The sequence below is a fragment of the Coffea eugenioides genome, chromosome 2 (genome assembly GCF_003713205.1).
Source record: "Coffea eugenioides isolate CCC68of chromosome 2, Ceug_1.0, whole genome shotgun sequence".
Classification (NCBI taxonomy): Eukaryota; Viridiplantae; Streptophyta; class Magnoliopsida; order Gentianales; family Rubiaceae; genus Coffea; species Coffea eugenioides.
The window spans coordinates 63,631,532-63,645,863 of record NC_040036.1 but is presented as its reverse complement, the minus strand read 5'-3'; the positions used below and the strand labels follow the sequence as shown (position 1 = coordinate 63,645,863).

At 34.2% G+C, this 14,332-nt stretch overlaps 1 protein-coding gene across 3 annotated transcripts; it reads right to left on the bottom strand.

The window, feature by feature from the left end:
* Positions 1-432: 432 nt before the first annotated feature.
* LOC113763402 (cysteine protease ATG4-like) lies at positions 433-12,101 on the bottom strand. Of its 3 annotated transcripts, none has more exons than XM_027307203.1 (10): positions 11,908-12,101; positions 10,360-10,508; positions 8,430-8,868; positions 8,247-8,332; positions 8,112-8,162; positions 7,566-7,945; positions 4,080-4,218; positions 1,305-1,360; positions 1,080-1,150; positions 433-995 (listed from the first exon to the last, which is right to left on the bottom strand). In XM_027307203.1, exons 3-10 carry the CDS (start codon positions 8,863-8,865, stop codon positions 775-777), a joined length of 1,440 nt encoding a protein of 479 aa, XP_027163004.1. In that variant the 5' UTR covers positions 8,866-8,868; positions 10,360-10,508; positions 11,908-12,101; the 3' UTR covers positions 433-774. The 3 variants fall into 3 exon arrangements, with proteins under 3 accessions (XP_027163004.1, XP_027163003.1, XP_027163005.1); XM_027307202.1 differs by having other exon boundaries at positions 11,912-12,101; XM_027307204.1 differs by lacking the exons at positions 10,360-10,508; positions 11,908-12,101 and adding an exon at positions 9,709-9,784.
* Between the last annotated feature and the right edge of the window lie 2,231 nt (positions 12,102-14,332).

Sequence of the window (14,332 nt, the reverse complement as noted above, 5' to 3'; positions counted from 1 at the left end):
GTGGTTTTCATTTGTTCGTTTTCTTTGGATTCCATCGCGCGTACTATAGGGTTTGTGAGATTCGACTTCGAAGTCCTGACGGGAGCTGGACAGACGGTCCATCGAACCCTTTGGTTCGCCTTAAGGGAAGGTGGGGCCGTCACACTACCAGTGATGACTGTGTACATCACTGTGAAATAGGCATTTTGCATTTTGTACAATATGCATTACCAAGTAATTATGGTGAATCATTGAAGTCAATCGACTCTTTGGCTCTTCCACTGTTGAGCGCCAAAACATGTGGAGAGTGGAAGGCTTCATCTCTTTTAAGAGGGGCATATAAGCAAAGAGTAAACTTGTTTTATCTTACATCTCAAGGGCCATGCATTCAAAATGCACTAGGGAAAATCAGTAAAATCAAGAAACACAGAGAAACAAGAACTAAAAGGAACGTTTGAACGAAAGCACCACACGGGATACAATGATTCATTGAACAAAAGAATGAATTGCACCTTCACTAGCTTACAACATCCATCTAAAATTTTACTTCTGTGATAACATATGGATTCTGAACAAGCATAGTTAATGCAGTCCAAAACTACGTTACATGTTACATCTTTTGGGGAACAGATCGTGCTCCTGGCCGTATATATTGGGATCCCAATCAGGAGAATTTGGGGTTGCGCATGCAGATAAATGGACTAATTGGGGTTGCGCATGCAGATAAATGGACTAAGAGAGCTTACATACAATTTCGCAACCTTGATTTGGTCTCTATAACCCCCAGAGGTTAAGTCAAAGAAGTTGCCAATCATCTTCATGTGCACAACCTTCTGGTTCACCTTCGGGCACCATATCGTAGGAGCCAGGTAGTGGAAACTCAGCATTATTATTGATGTTATCATTGTGACGGGAAGGGTAGGAAGATTTACGGGACTGTGTCACTGTAAACAGTGGAGCACCGTTTGATCGATTTGCTAGCTCTGAGGCCCGTACACAAAAATCATCAAAGTCACCTGATAAAAATGGGAAAAGTGAATATCATCCTCAGGTATTCCAAATGCAATTCTAAAACAAATCATCTGACAAAGGCTGCTTACTTTTGTCTCTGCAATAGAATCCAATTGCTAAGGATGGATCTAGTGAGTCGAGACGAATATGTCGCAGAATGCTAAAAAGAAAAATGATAATGAGGCAAAGAGCACATGGAGCAAAACAATGAACGAAAATGAGAACAAAGAAGAGTGGAAGGAAGTGAAAAAGCAGGAGGAGAACAAATACGGAAGAGAAACCACCAAGGCAAATTCATGTAGATAATAACTCACTTGCTATGGTAAGAGGCGGTATCAGCTTCCAGATTATCCCTCGTAATATCGACAACCTGAGAATCAACCAATATTTGAGTAGTAGTGGTAACTAAGCAGTCAATTACAATAACAACACTGTTGTACAGTGAAGACATTTATGATGCAAAGAGTCTGAAGGTGCGAAACGAAGATGCACAACACAGCATAAATAACTGTAAACTATGTAAAAATATAAAGTATTAACATCCTTCAGATAGCCTCCAAATACTAATCATCAAAGAGTTTGACTCTAAAGCTATTAACTGAGATACTGAAACTATCAAATGCATTTTTCAAGCCTTTGGAACCCAAAAAAGAAAAAGTATATGTTTTGAAAAGTAGGGGATCAAATTCCTGAAGGAGGTGCATCACGCATTCCTCTTTCCTCTTCAGACTATCTTCATTACATTGGGGATTACTGGCAGACCATATGTAAAAGAACTGATTTTTCTTATATCTTTTGCTGGAACAGTATATCTTAAAAAGTTAGCGCATAGAAGACTAAAGTTTACCAGAGTGATTCAAATAAGACATCCACTAGTTTGTTCTCTGTTAGGTACTTCCACTGAACTATGAGACACAAATTTTCCAATTCTACCATTTTATAAACAATGAACATTGTTATTCCTTGATGCTCGAATTCGCTTATTTTCAAGACAAATTACTATAATCGAATTATCGCACTCGAGGCCTACCAACTTGATATAAAAAGCCAATTCCTTTAAAATTTAACTACCAGAATGCGGAAGGACAATCTAACTATTCAATCCAGCGACAGTTCTTGCTCTAAGTTATGGATCAGGCTTTTTTGAGAACTAATTACATCGAAACACTTGGCATACAATTTTCTTCAGCTGATTCGTCAGACTTGGCAAAACATTCTGCCAAGAAACAATTCTTCTTCTATCTTACCAATCAGGCTTGTTGAGAACTAAGTCCAAAATGCTTTGCATACAGTTCATTCTGCAGCCTAATTATCAGACTCAAATGAAAAATTGCTTTAGATTATCCAAGTGACTCAGTTTACGTGATCTGAAATTGTAAAGCAAGTTTCTCTAAGTGACTTGGACAATAGCTAGTTTCTGCAATAATGGTATCTAAGCACCGCAGTAGATTGCAACACCTATATACACCTATATATATATATGTATATATATATATATATATATAGAGAGAGAGAGAGAGAGATCCAATGGAGGAACATCCGTCTCAAAGAATAGCTATGACTACATTCAAGTCAATGCACATAACCTTATGGTATATTCCTGAAAGATATTCCATTAGTTGAGCCATAGTGTAGTCACATAATATCTCAGCCTTTATAATGGGACAGATCTAATACAATCACTTCTTAATATTCTTCCTGTACCCTAAGTCTCCTCCTCTCCATGTGATGAAGGCAGAAAGCAAGATGTAGGAAAGTTAATTTGGACCATGATCAAAGCTTTGGTTTATAGGCTAAGCAAATAGAAATCTACTTGAAAAAACATGAAAAACATATTCTCATAAATTCGAAAATTGAATCATTATGCATGCTAATGCTATGCTTCGTAGAAGTCTAATCCCTATTCAGAATCCTAATCCCATAAAAGTTATTTGTCCCTCTTATCCTCATATATTTCTTAATGTATCTTTTTGATTACCCTCAAGCCTATCTCAACAGAATGTGTCCTGTGTCATCATGCTATATAGAGAATATTATTATGTTCAATGTGTGCTCTTAACTTTTACATATCTTAAGACCCCTTAACCTTTTAATCTAAGCTAGCTTTCTAAAACCCTTAGTCAATACAAAAGTGGCAAGTTCATACTGAAGGACAAACTTAGGGGAATGTCTTCAAAAACATATAAGGTAGTGAGAATATTATCCACACATGCGGAGCAATGGCCCCAGGTAGAATGTCTTAATCAATTAGAGAAAGTTTTTGGATAATCAATCCCAGTCTCTACTAATCCTTAACCCCAAAATTGAAGTTTAGAGATGGGAAGCAGATTGGGCAGCAGGAAGAAATCAAAACCTATCATATTCCTGTGTGGATCTAAAAAGACCTCTGTCAATGTGTTGTCGGTACAAAAGAAGTCTCTTGATGTCCTAGAGGTGTCTCATTTAGAAGCTCATTCCATGAGACTGGGTTAGTAGGTCAAAAACTAACATGTCAAATTTCATGAAAGATCTAAAAGGATAATTATTGGATTTGGTTTTATTTAATTTTCCTCAAGATAACTTCCATATTTACAATAGTATGAAGTAATCTTCCCTTAGATGAGGTAGTTCTCCAATAACATATATAGTTATGAGAATAAGCTTTTCCAACAGTTAAGTTTCAAATTTCATGAAACCATACAAATAAAAGTTATATTGAGCCACCGACAGTGCATATGCAAATTCCTTCTCCTTTTTGTTAGGTTAGATAAAAATTTTGATCCCAGATATCATCCAAAAAGAGCAAGCACACCAACAGTGCATATGCAAATTCCTTCCCCTATTTGTTAGGTTAGATAAAAATTTTGATCCCAGATATCATCCAAAAAGAGCAAGCACTGCATGTTCATGGACCTTCTAGCACATAAATGATGCTGGAGATGACAAGTAGCAAATTACAGCAAAAGGTTTTTGTGTTTAAACCTGTTATACTTTTCAAACATATAAGTTTGAAGTCAAAAATAGGATTAAATAGTTCTATGACTTATATGAGAATGATAAACATAGTTGGCTTGCAAAGCTAATATGAACAAAATTTTGGAAAACTCAACCTGCTGAACTTCATGTGGATCAAGATAAAATGCATTATCATCTTGCAAGCCGATAATATATGTTGAAGCTCCAGGGCTGCCTCCCAATATGCCAAGGCTCTGAGGAAAACAGAATGTAGCTCCCAGCAAAGGAAGGTACCTATTAAAGATATAAAAGCTACATTAAACATGTGAAATATACTTGAATGAAGCTTACATTTCGGCCTATACATATTTACATGAGGACCTTTGCAGCGCTAAGGAAGAAACTGTGATGCAAGATACTTTGTATATAGATGATAAATAATGCAGTCAATGAAATGCCCCAGAAAATCGAAAGTCGGAGGTTTTTATGATTTTCTTCAAGTGTCAACTAGGCATCCCCTGAAGATAAGCAGCTGAATTAGGAGCAAAAAAATGTCAACTATATGCCGTTATTTAAATATTTATTTGAGTTCATCTAGTTATATATTCCAAGATGTATGGTTCCTAGAAATCTGAACCTAAGGAGATTATGCACTTTGATTAGGTTAGCAGGATATTTTCAGCAATTGTGTAGTTTATATAACTCTAGGCAGAAATTGATTAACAAAAAGTTCAGCTACTTGTTTATTAGTTTGTTTTGTTCTCTACTTCAAGATCCCCCTATATACCTTTCTTCTTCCCCTTTCCCCTCAAGTTACTGTTCATGGGAACTGTTCACAGTCTTAAAACAGTACCACCACCCTTTCATTCTTCCTTTAGCAGTATCAGGCAAGATTAGACCGACCTTGCCACTACCAGGAATTTTCATGCCTAAAGTGTACTTGGAATTTTTGACTAATGGATGTTACAATATTTATACTTTCTTTCAAGCACCGACAAAGCAATTTTGAGGGAAGTGGATGGTTTTAGGTAAGCAAAGGAGGCCAGGTGGTCATGCTCTCCGCAGCAATTTATACAGGATTCTTTACTAACAAAAGTAATCAATGGACTGATTTGTATTCTTCACATATTTCGCAACACACTGTGTTCCTATTGGAACCAAACACAGGTTGCAGAAAGAACAGAAAAGAAGCATACTTAAGTTCCTATAGCAGACATTATTGTAGACATCTATGGAATGACAGTGTACGTTAACTTGGAATTTCAATTGAAAGAACTACAGTTAATAACACTCAACACAAGTACTAATCTACATACTAGGTATGAAATCTAATTGAAAGAACTACATACTGTAAAAATCTAAATGCTCATACTATTCCTCAATATTGACTCTATAACCATACAGAGGAAAGCTAAAGCAAACATTACAAAAGAATGTTTCCTTCATCTGAAGATTTTCAATCAAATTTTCACCACTTTGTACAAGTTTCTAAGAACAATATCTTCTTACTGTGCCTCAAAAATTTTCCAAGAATTTCTTTCAGTTAATGGGACAAATTTATGCACTAACATAATCCTATTGAGTACATTATTAACTTTTTTACAAATACAAGGTAGTTTGCTGATGCTTGTAAGAGAAAATCAAGCAAGAAATAACAAAATAAGAAGAAAGTTGCTAGACTTTTCTCTTTTAAGTTTGTGTTTTTTGAATAAGCAACATGGCACAATTTTAACAACTTTCAGGAAATCATAACCAAAAAATCACCTGAAGGAAAAAAATCTATATAGGAAAAAAACGCTCCTTTCCAAATAAATAGGAAGGTAAAGAATTTTTATGTGATGCAAAAGTACAGAAAGTATGTTGAACCCAGACTTCAAAGGGAGCAACTAACTAAATTCAGAATATATTCAACATTTACAATTTGCACTTAAAAAATGCAGATAGCAAATGCTTCATACTGAATCAAAATCTGAACAAGAATTAAATGACCATGTTCAGAAATTTGTCAACCCTAAAGCTCTCTCCATATCTAAGGAAATGTTGAATACTGGTTCTATCATAATTTAATGCATCATTACTTTTAAAAGATTGAAAGCAATATATTATAGGACCAGTGACGCACCACTACACTCTTGACATGAACAGTGCATTATTTCTAAAATGTTCCCAGCCATATGTCTTTTAAAAGACTAGAAAATATGAGGTAGTGAAATGAGATAAAATATCACTTTCATGATTAAATGTTTCCAACAGAGGCTTCACTGTAGCAGTAAATTTGTATAAGTTTCTAAGGACATCATCTTCTTACTGTACCTCAAAAACTTTCCAAGAATTTCTTTCAGTTAATGGGACAAATTTATGCACTAACTTAATTCTATTGAGCACATTATTTTCTTTTTTACACATACAAGGTAGTTTGCTGATGCTTGTAAGAAAATAAAGCAAGAAATAACAAAATAAGAAGAAAGTTGCTAAAATTTTCTCTTTTAAGTTCGTGTTTTTGAATAAACAACATAGCATAATGTTAACAACTTTCAGTAAATCATAACCAAAAAATCACCTGAAGGAAAAAAAACCTGTATAGGAAAAAAAATGTTCCTTGCCAAATAAATAGGAAGGTAAAGAATTTTTATGTGACGCAAAAGTACAGAAGGTATGTTGAACTCATACTTCAAAGGGAGCAACTAACTAAATTCACTAAATATATTCAACATTTACAATTTGCACTTAAAAAGGCAGATAAAAAAAATGCTTCATACTGAATAAAAATCTGAACAAGAATTAAATGACCATGTTCAGAAATTTCTCAACCCTAAAGCTCTCCCCATATCTAACGAAACATTGAATGCTGGTTCTATCATAATTACTTATAACCCCCCTTTGATTTTACATAATGCCAGATGACCACCCTAAGTTTTCAAAATAGCCACATAGCCCCCCTATGGTTTTATGTAAAGTGGAAAATGGATGGAATACACAATCAGTTACAGCGTTTATACCAAACGCGCTCTAAAAGCGTGTGATAAAATTTTAATCTCCATGTAACCCCCTTATAGTTTGTATAAATATCCACTTTAACCCCCTGTGATTTTTGCATTTATCCACGTAATCCTCTATGCTTTTATTCAAGGTACTTAAGCCATCAATTGATTTAGCATTTGATTAAGGGCACTATTGGTATTTCAATTAACGACGTTACACAGGCTATTTTCCGTCATGTTCCACGTTACATAAAATCATAGGGAGGTGAAGAGAACTTTTTGAAACATTAAGAGGGTCATATGGCAATAGATGAAACCACGGGGGGTTATATGTAATTTACCCTTTTAAAAGATTGGAGGTAATATATTATAGGACCAGTGACACACCACTACATTCTTGACATGAAACAGTGCATTATTTCTAAAAAAGTTCCCAGCCATATGTCTTTTAAAAGCCTAGAAAACACAAGGTAGTGAAATAAAATCAAATATTACTTTCATGATTACATGTTTCCAACAGAGGTTTCACTGTATTCAGTTGTTGGTTAATATCCTATTGAAGACTACAACAGATCCAATGGCACTAAGTTCTACGTGTCAAAGAGAAAAAGGTCATTAAATAATGAAATCATCAACTAAAAAGAATCAGACAAGATATACCTTGTATTGAGTTTATCCAGTCCAAGAACCAAAGGAACCAACAAAATGATTGGCAGCCAATTAACTTGGCCTTTCGAGCACTCAACACAATGTGTAGTTATATCGTCAATGCAAATGACAGGAGCCCCACCTCTTTCTCCATCTTCATCACCAGAAACAACGTATATAGCAATCACCGATGAAAGATCTTCATCTGGAGTATCATGTTTCTTACTGCGATATAATGTTTCCCAAGTACGACACATTGCATATGGGCCAACCCATGAGCCAGGAGAAAGACCATAATTCTTGCCAGCTTCAAGAAGATTGTGGATGGAATAAGCTGACAATTCAGAGTCACCAAACATGTGCAATAGCTTTATGTATTTTTGGTCCATTGGCTACAAGATCAACGGGACAAAATTATTCAATTCAACCATTAGTTGAGGCTAAATTTACAGATAAGACAACATTAAACAAGTACTGAAGGGATGCAATGGTTACAAATTACCAAAACAAAAATGCATCTTCAACAGCATACAAACTCTTCATGATTTTCTTATTTACCTGGTCCACAGTTTTCCTCCATGATCTTCCTAATTGATGACAAAGTAAGGCCTGACATGTACAAGTAGCATTATGTGAAGAAAGTCATATATTATTGTAAGCCAACTAAATCAAAGCAAACACAAGTTTATATACCTGAGCAACAAGCATCTGACTACTCCTTAGCATGCAACCCCAGCTAGCATCACTGGTATACTTAGAGTCCCCTATAGGTGCAAATCCTGCAGATCATCAAGAAAGGACTTATATCATCAATTAATATGGTTTTCCACTAGAAATTGACCAATCTGTGAAAAACTAGTAATACAATGAACAAACCTTTGCGGTATGTGATTAAAATTCTTGACGAGAAATCTTCTACAAATGAAGCAAATCCTTCAGATTGACTAGGATCAGTTATTGAGTCATTGTCAGTGACTTTGTAACAGGTACCTAGAAGCCATATGTCGCTCCTTGAGCTAGAAATGCCAGCCTTATTTAGTCCTAGTATTCTCCTCATTGAGCCACTATTTACTACTCTCTTCAAGGCTGTAGTCCATCCAAGGTTTTTTGTAGAGGAAACTTTATTACCTCTAGGCTCGCTGTAACTGTTAAAGATGGCAAAAGCAGACACCAAGAAGCCTGACCACACTGAGGTCTTGTGGATGCTATGGCTGCTTGGTCCTGCCTCTGAAGAAGTTGAGGTAGCAACTGTTCTTGGAGAATCAATTGAAGAATGTTTAGAACTAACAATCCTTTCAGAGGAACCCTTCATTACCTGCTCAAAAAGAAACATATAATAATTAAACCAGCTGAAATGAGCAAAAAGTTCAAAGATCTAGAAGAACTCTAGCGCAAAACATATCACCAAAACTCCATGCCCGTAGAAAACGCATATCAAATGAGGAAAAGGCAAAATGAGCAATCTAAATAATCCAGAAACTTGAGTAGAGATAGAAAGATGATGTCTTTGAGATAAACAAAAGGTTACAGTTAAAAATATATAAAAAAAAAAGAAAGAAAAAGTTAGTGCTACAGACAAGAAACGTAATGCAGTAATTCCAAAAGTATAGTAATTCTGAAAAGAGAAGCATAATCATTCCTCTTGGGTGTAAATCCATAATCCATGGACAAAGTTTAGAACACTACTAAAATCAACCATGTATTCATAGTACAGTTAGCCATCAAAAACTTCACCACTATCTTGACTCAAGTCAAACACACAATAGCAACAGTCTTTCATCCCCCAACTAAATTCCTTGGTTAACCATTCACCTCTAACACACCTCTCCTTATTTGTTGGGACCCCATTCACCTCTCTGAGCTTCTATTGAATCAAAAAATAGGTTTAATTGTCCATCTTTAGATATTTGTACCCTGTCGAAGTAAGGAACCATGGCATATATGTTTGGAATAGATTCCATTGGATAAAGGCCCAGCAGAAATTACTTATTTTTCGAGACCTCATTATAAGTTCTATCCATATATGCTCTGATCGCAAACTCATACTTGATCCAATTACATTTTATTAGAATTGAGAGAATACTTCAAATTTTTTTTACCGACAAAACCCGTGCTCAAAAGGTAAACCTTTTACAAAGAAAGGTAAACCTTTTACCTTGTATTTATTCGTTTGTCAACAAAATTTGCCAAGATTTCTATCATGAAACAAGGCCATTGAGAAATTTTGTAGAGACTAGGCCTTGAATCCTCCTCCTCTAGATGATTCTTTGTTCTCTAGAATTTTGACACATCATCATTGGATCACATCTTTTGCAAATAAACATGCACCATCATTCTTCTTTGGCAACATTGAAATAACAAGCTGAAACCAAGATAGTTCTTGAAAAGCCCAGAAGAAACAAAAAGCCAAAAAACCAAAGGAATCACATTGAAATACAGCCTGAGAATGTGATTTAAAAAACCAACATGAACAAGTAATCATATCCCTAAAACCAATATAACAACCAAAGAATAATAAATTGACAACATTGTTCTGAATATTCAGAATGGCTTTAAAAAAATTGTTTACCTTCTCTCCCAAGTATAATTTCTGACAGCAAGCAACCAACAATTGCACTAAGTCACGCACAAATAACAACCATCAACCTCAAATTTGGGACCCCGTCAATCAGGGGCATCCCAAAGGCACTATTTTCACATGTAATTTAAACTTTTTCCTATAAGGATGGTGTTAAAAAAGGCCCAGAATTGCCTATTAAGTGTTATGAAACTAGGGAATTCTCAGAAAACTAAAAAGAGTACTTACATGAATGAAGGAACATCTCGAACTTGTTTAGAAAGGATATCCCAGCCCAGCTTGAATTATTCACTGGAAAATCTTCCAGATCAAGTCATATCCTTCAATGCACGCATTTAGTTGAAAGACTGAGTTTGCAAAATAGGAATCCTTTTAGTCTGCATTTTGATCCATAGAATGGGAATCAAATTAGAATTACACTATCACAGAATTGTAAAACTAAATATTGTAATTTCCAAGTGTTAGAATTCCTTGGTATGGAAAATGTGTAGAATTGATAAGAAATTTATTTGGAGTTGCGAAACTTTCATTTTATAAAACTAAAGGTACAATTGTTTAGGTACAAAAGCAGATCCTAGAAGTAAAGCAAACATCAAGAAACAAAATTTTTCTCAAAATAAAGCATAATCTCACTGCCACAGAAATTAAAAGGATTAATAATGAAAGTAAATACATTCAAATGTACAATTTAATCACGGGAGCATGACCCAAGACCGATAATTCAATATTAAATATTAGAAATAACAATGATTTCAAATACTGTTACCCCAGGCTACTATCTTCCATAGCAGGTCAGGGAGATCTACAAAATTGCACAATAACGAACAAAATGGCTATGAGCTTGGGTCCATTCACAAATCAGGCCCACATATAACACAACAGAGCGTTCAAGCCTGTGCATAAAACATAAGAATGCTGGGAAAATTGTTTGATTTCAAGATTAGGCTCTATACTAAGTGCTCTGACACACCAGCTATTTACTTTAAAGAAAAACCAAATTTAAGCATATCTAATTAAGATTTCCACCCTCCATTTGGTAATACAAAATCAACTTTGTTTTGAGAAGCATACTTTCCCCAAAAAGGAAAAAAATTCTATCTTTTACATCATCTACCAGGTGCATGACTGGCAAGATCAATTACCAAGCTTCAAATCCTTACAGAACTTCTTTAGCTTATTCAGAACTCCATGTACTATCTTACATAAATAGAAGCAAACTAGTCGGAGAAAATCACAAACAAGGCATCAAAAGAAAGATGATGTATACCCATATACATGTACCATTCATCCATGTACACAAACACATATGCACCTACAGCTTAGCCAATCTAAATTCTTCATGGGCTCATCGTGTCAACCTTTACCAGACTGTAATCTTAAGGCCAAGCACCAATTAGAAGACAATAGCAACTTATACTGCAATTTTTTCAGCTCAAAATTTTAGTTTCAAATTAATTTTGAGGTCAGAACAATAACTTAAGTTTCAATTCAAAGTTAAGGTGTGGCTAAATTTACAACCACAGAAACCTGCTACCACAGCTCAAGAACAGAAACAATAAATAAATACCAGCAAAATCTTTGAAACCAAACACTGAATAATCAGAACGTAATCCCACAAAAAGCTATAAATTTGACTAAATTAACAAATTAAACTTTAAAAAAAAAGAAGAAGATTAACCCGTTCTTCATCCAAAAACAGCATCATATTAAGAGTAAGAATTATTAGTACCATCTTACACGATTAAAAGCAGTAAAAGTACAAGAAAATCAACTAACCTACCTTGGTTTGGCAAAAAATCAAAAGGGAAGTTAACTTGTGAGCTTGAGATTCAGAAACACTCGAAACCAAATGTCTCAAAATTCTGGGAAAAAGCACAGAAAGAGCGGAAGAGCTCGATCACAGATGGGGAGAAGACGAGAGAGAAAAGAGGGACGGAGACAGAGACTCGCAACAGGGTGTAGCGTGCTATTGGGTGCAAGGGAATTGGTATTAAAATCGATTTCAATTCTAAAGTTTTGCTAAAATCGTAGATAAAGTCCATCACCTTTGCTCTTTGTACTCTTTTAGTCCTTCACATTTCAATGGAAAAGTTTGGGTATTTCATCAATTTCATCCCTGAACTTTTTCACTTAAACCAATTTAGTCCTTAATAGCTTTTTTTTAAAAATAAAAAAACAACCAATTTAGGGCCATTTGGGATAGTGGTAACTTATTGAAAAATACTTCACTATTAAACATTTTAATAAAAGCACTTATTAAGTGCTTAAGTGATTTTAAGTTTATTGTTTGGATATATAATTCAATAAGTACTTAGTATATTGGATAATGTGTAATTTTAAAATTTTAAAATATATTTATTTCTTTATTTAGTTCATAATTTAGGATCAAATGATTAAATCTAATGTTTTTTTAAATACAAAAGCTATTCTAAAAGTACTAAAATTGAGCTTAAACCTGTCAATCGAGGCCATCTAAATTAGGTTTTAATAAGTCTAGATTCGAGTCATATAGTTAGTACCACTTTCGGATTCGGACTATGAGTTTCGTGTTGATAAATAAAACTCATACTTGATTCATAAAATACTTATTGCTCCTTAATTTCCTTAATATAATTACAATAACTATTAAGCTCTAAAGCTGGTTTAACATCCATAGGACCAGAACATTAAAACTATATACGAAGTAGTAGCTGTTCATTAAAAAGTACATAAATCAAGAATTTTTTAACAATAATATATTCAATTAGTTCAAAGTACATGGAAAATAGTAATAAAATATGATCAACAGTCAATATATTTTCAAAGGTCCTCAATTTACTGATACTAAGATTTGTCCACTCCTTTTGTTCACACTGACTAGGTTTGAATAGAAACATAACTTTTGAATCCAAATAGAAGTAAACAAATAGATTTGTCTAATGAGTCATATAAGAACCTACAGAAAAGAAGAAAATAGACCAAGAAATAATAGTGGTCGATTCAAATAGAGTTTAAACTGGTGTATATAAAATGCATGTTTTGTCATTGAAACTACCTATTATACTTAGTTAAAATAGAAGTAGAGTACAAAAGGCAATGAGTATGCATTTAGGTAACATATCCTTATACTATATAAGAACGAGTTTAGGACAAAGACGATTTTTAGATTTCAACTGCAAGGGTGGGGCTATTTTGGGAATGTGAGAGTGTTTGAAGTGTAATTGGAGCATTGAGTACAAGTCATTACAGCTTTAATTTCGCTATAATTACTTATATAACCTTTCAGACATTTAAGGTTAGGGGCAAGTTTGGTATGTTACAATATGTTTGGTGCCAAGTTGAATATCAAGTACAACTGAATTAAGCTTGTGTTTTGATAGAATTATATAAAAGCCCTTTTAATCATTTATTAGACTAACATCCAAGCCTTCCAAATTCCTGAAACCTTTCTCATCCGTTAAGGAATTAATTGGATGTTTACATAATTGGATTTTAATTATAATTAATTAACTTAATTATTATTTAATTATTATATGAACAACCATTATCATATTTATGCCCCCATGTTTAGCCGATACCCTTTCTTCTTTTTCGGTTTCACCCCTTTGGTTTTATTATGGCTATTAAATATTTGGTGGAAGGCATAGCTTTTCCTTTAAATTGAGGTGAGTTCTTTGGGTTCGAATGTAGTTTTTTTTTCTTCTGATGATTGGTTTATTCAAGAACTCCATATAGTTTGCTTTTTGATACTTCTAATTCCAACAACTGACTAATTGTATTGTTTTCCTTAGTAGATCCTAGAGATTCTGTCTCTGATTTGAGATAATGTTGTCACTTTCTAAAATAATCAGAAAAGTAATTTTATCATCTTCTCCTCCTCGGCCAAGGTATTATCTCTTTATTTAAGTCAAATAACCTTATTTCTCATGAGCTTTCTCCTATTGTTCTTGACTCCAGCAATCTGTTGACTACATTCCAGCAGTTATGTTTTTACCATAACTACCGCAAAGTAAACAAGTGTGCAAACATGCTAGCGAACCGGGGAAGAAGCAGCAATGAAGACTTCACCTTTTTTTAATCCTATCCTGATTTTGTTCTTCCCTTACTTTTGGAAGACTTAAAATGGTGTCATCAACACACGGATGACTGTACTTTAACTATTACTCTATAGACTTTGACATTGTTTTAATGCATCTTTATTTTGCAAAAAAAAAAGACTTTC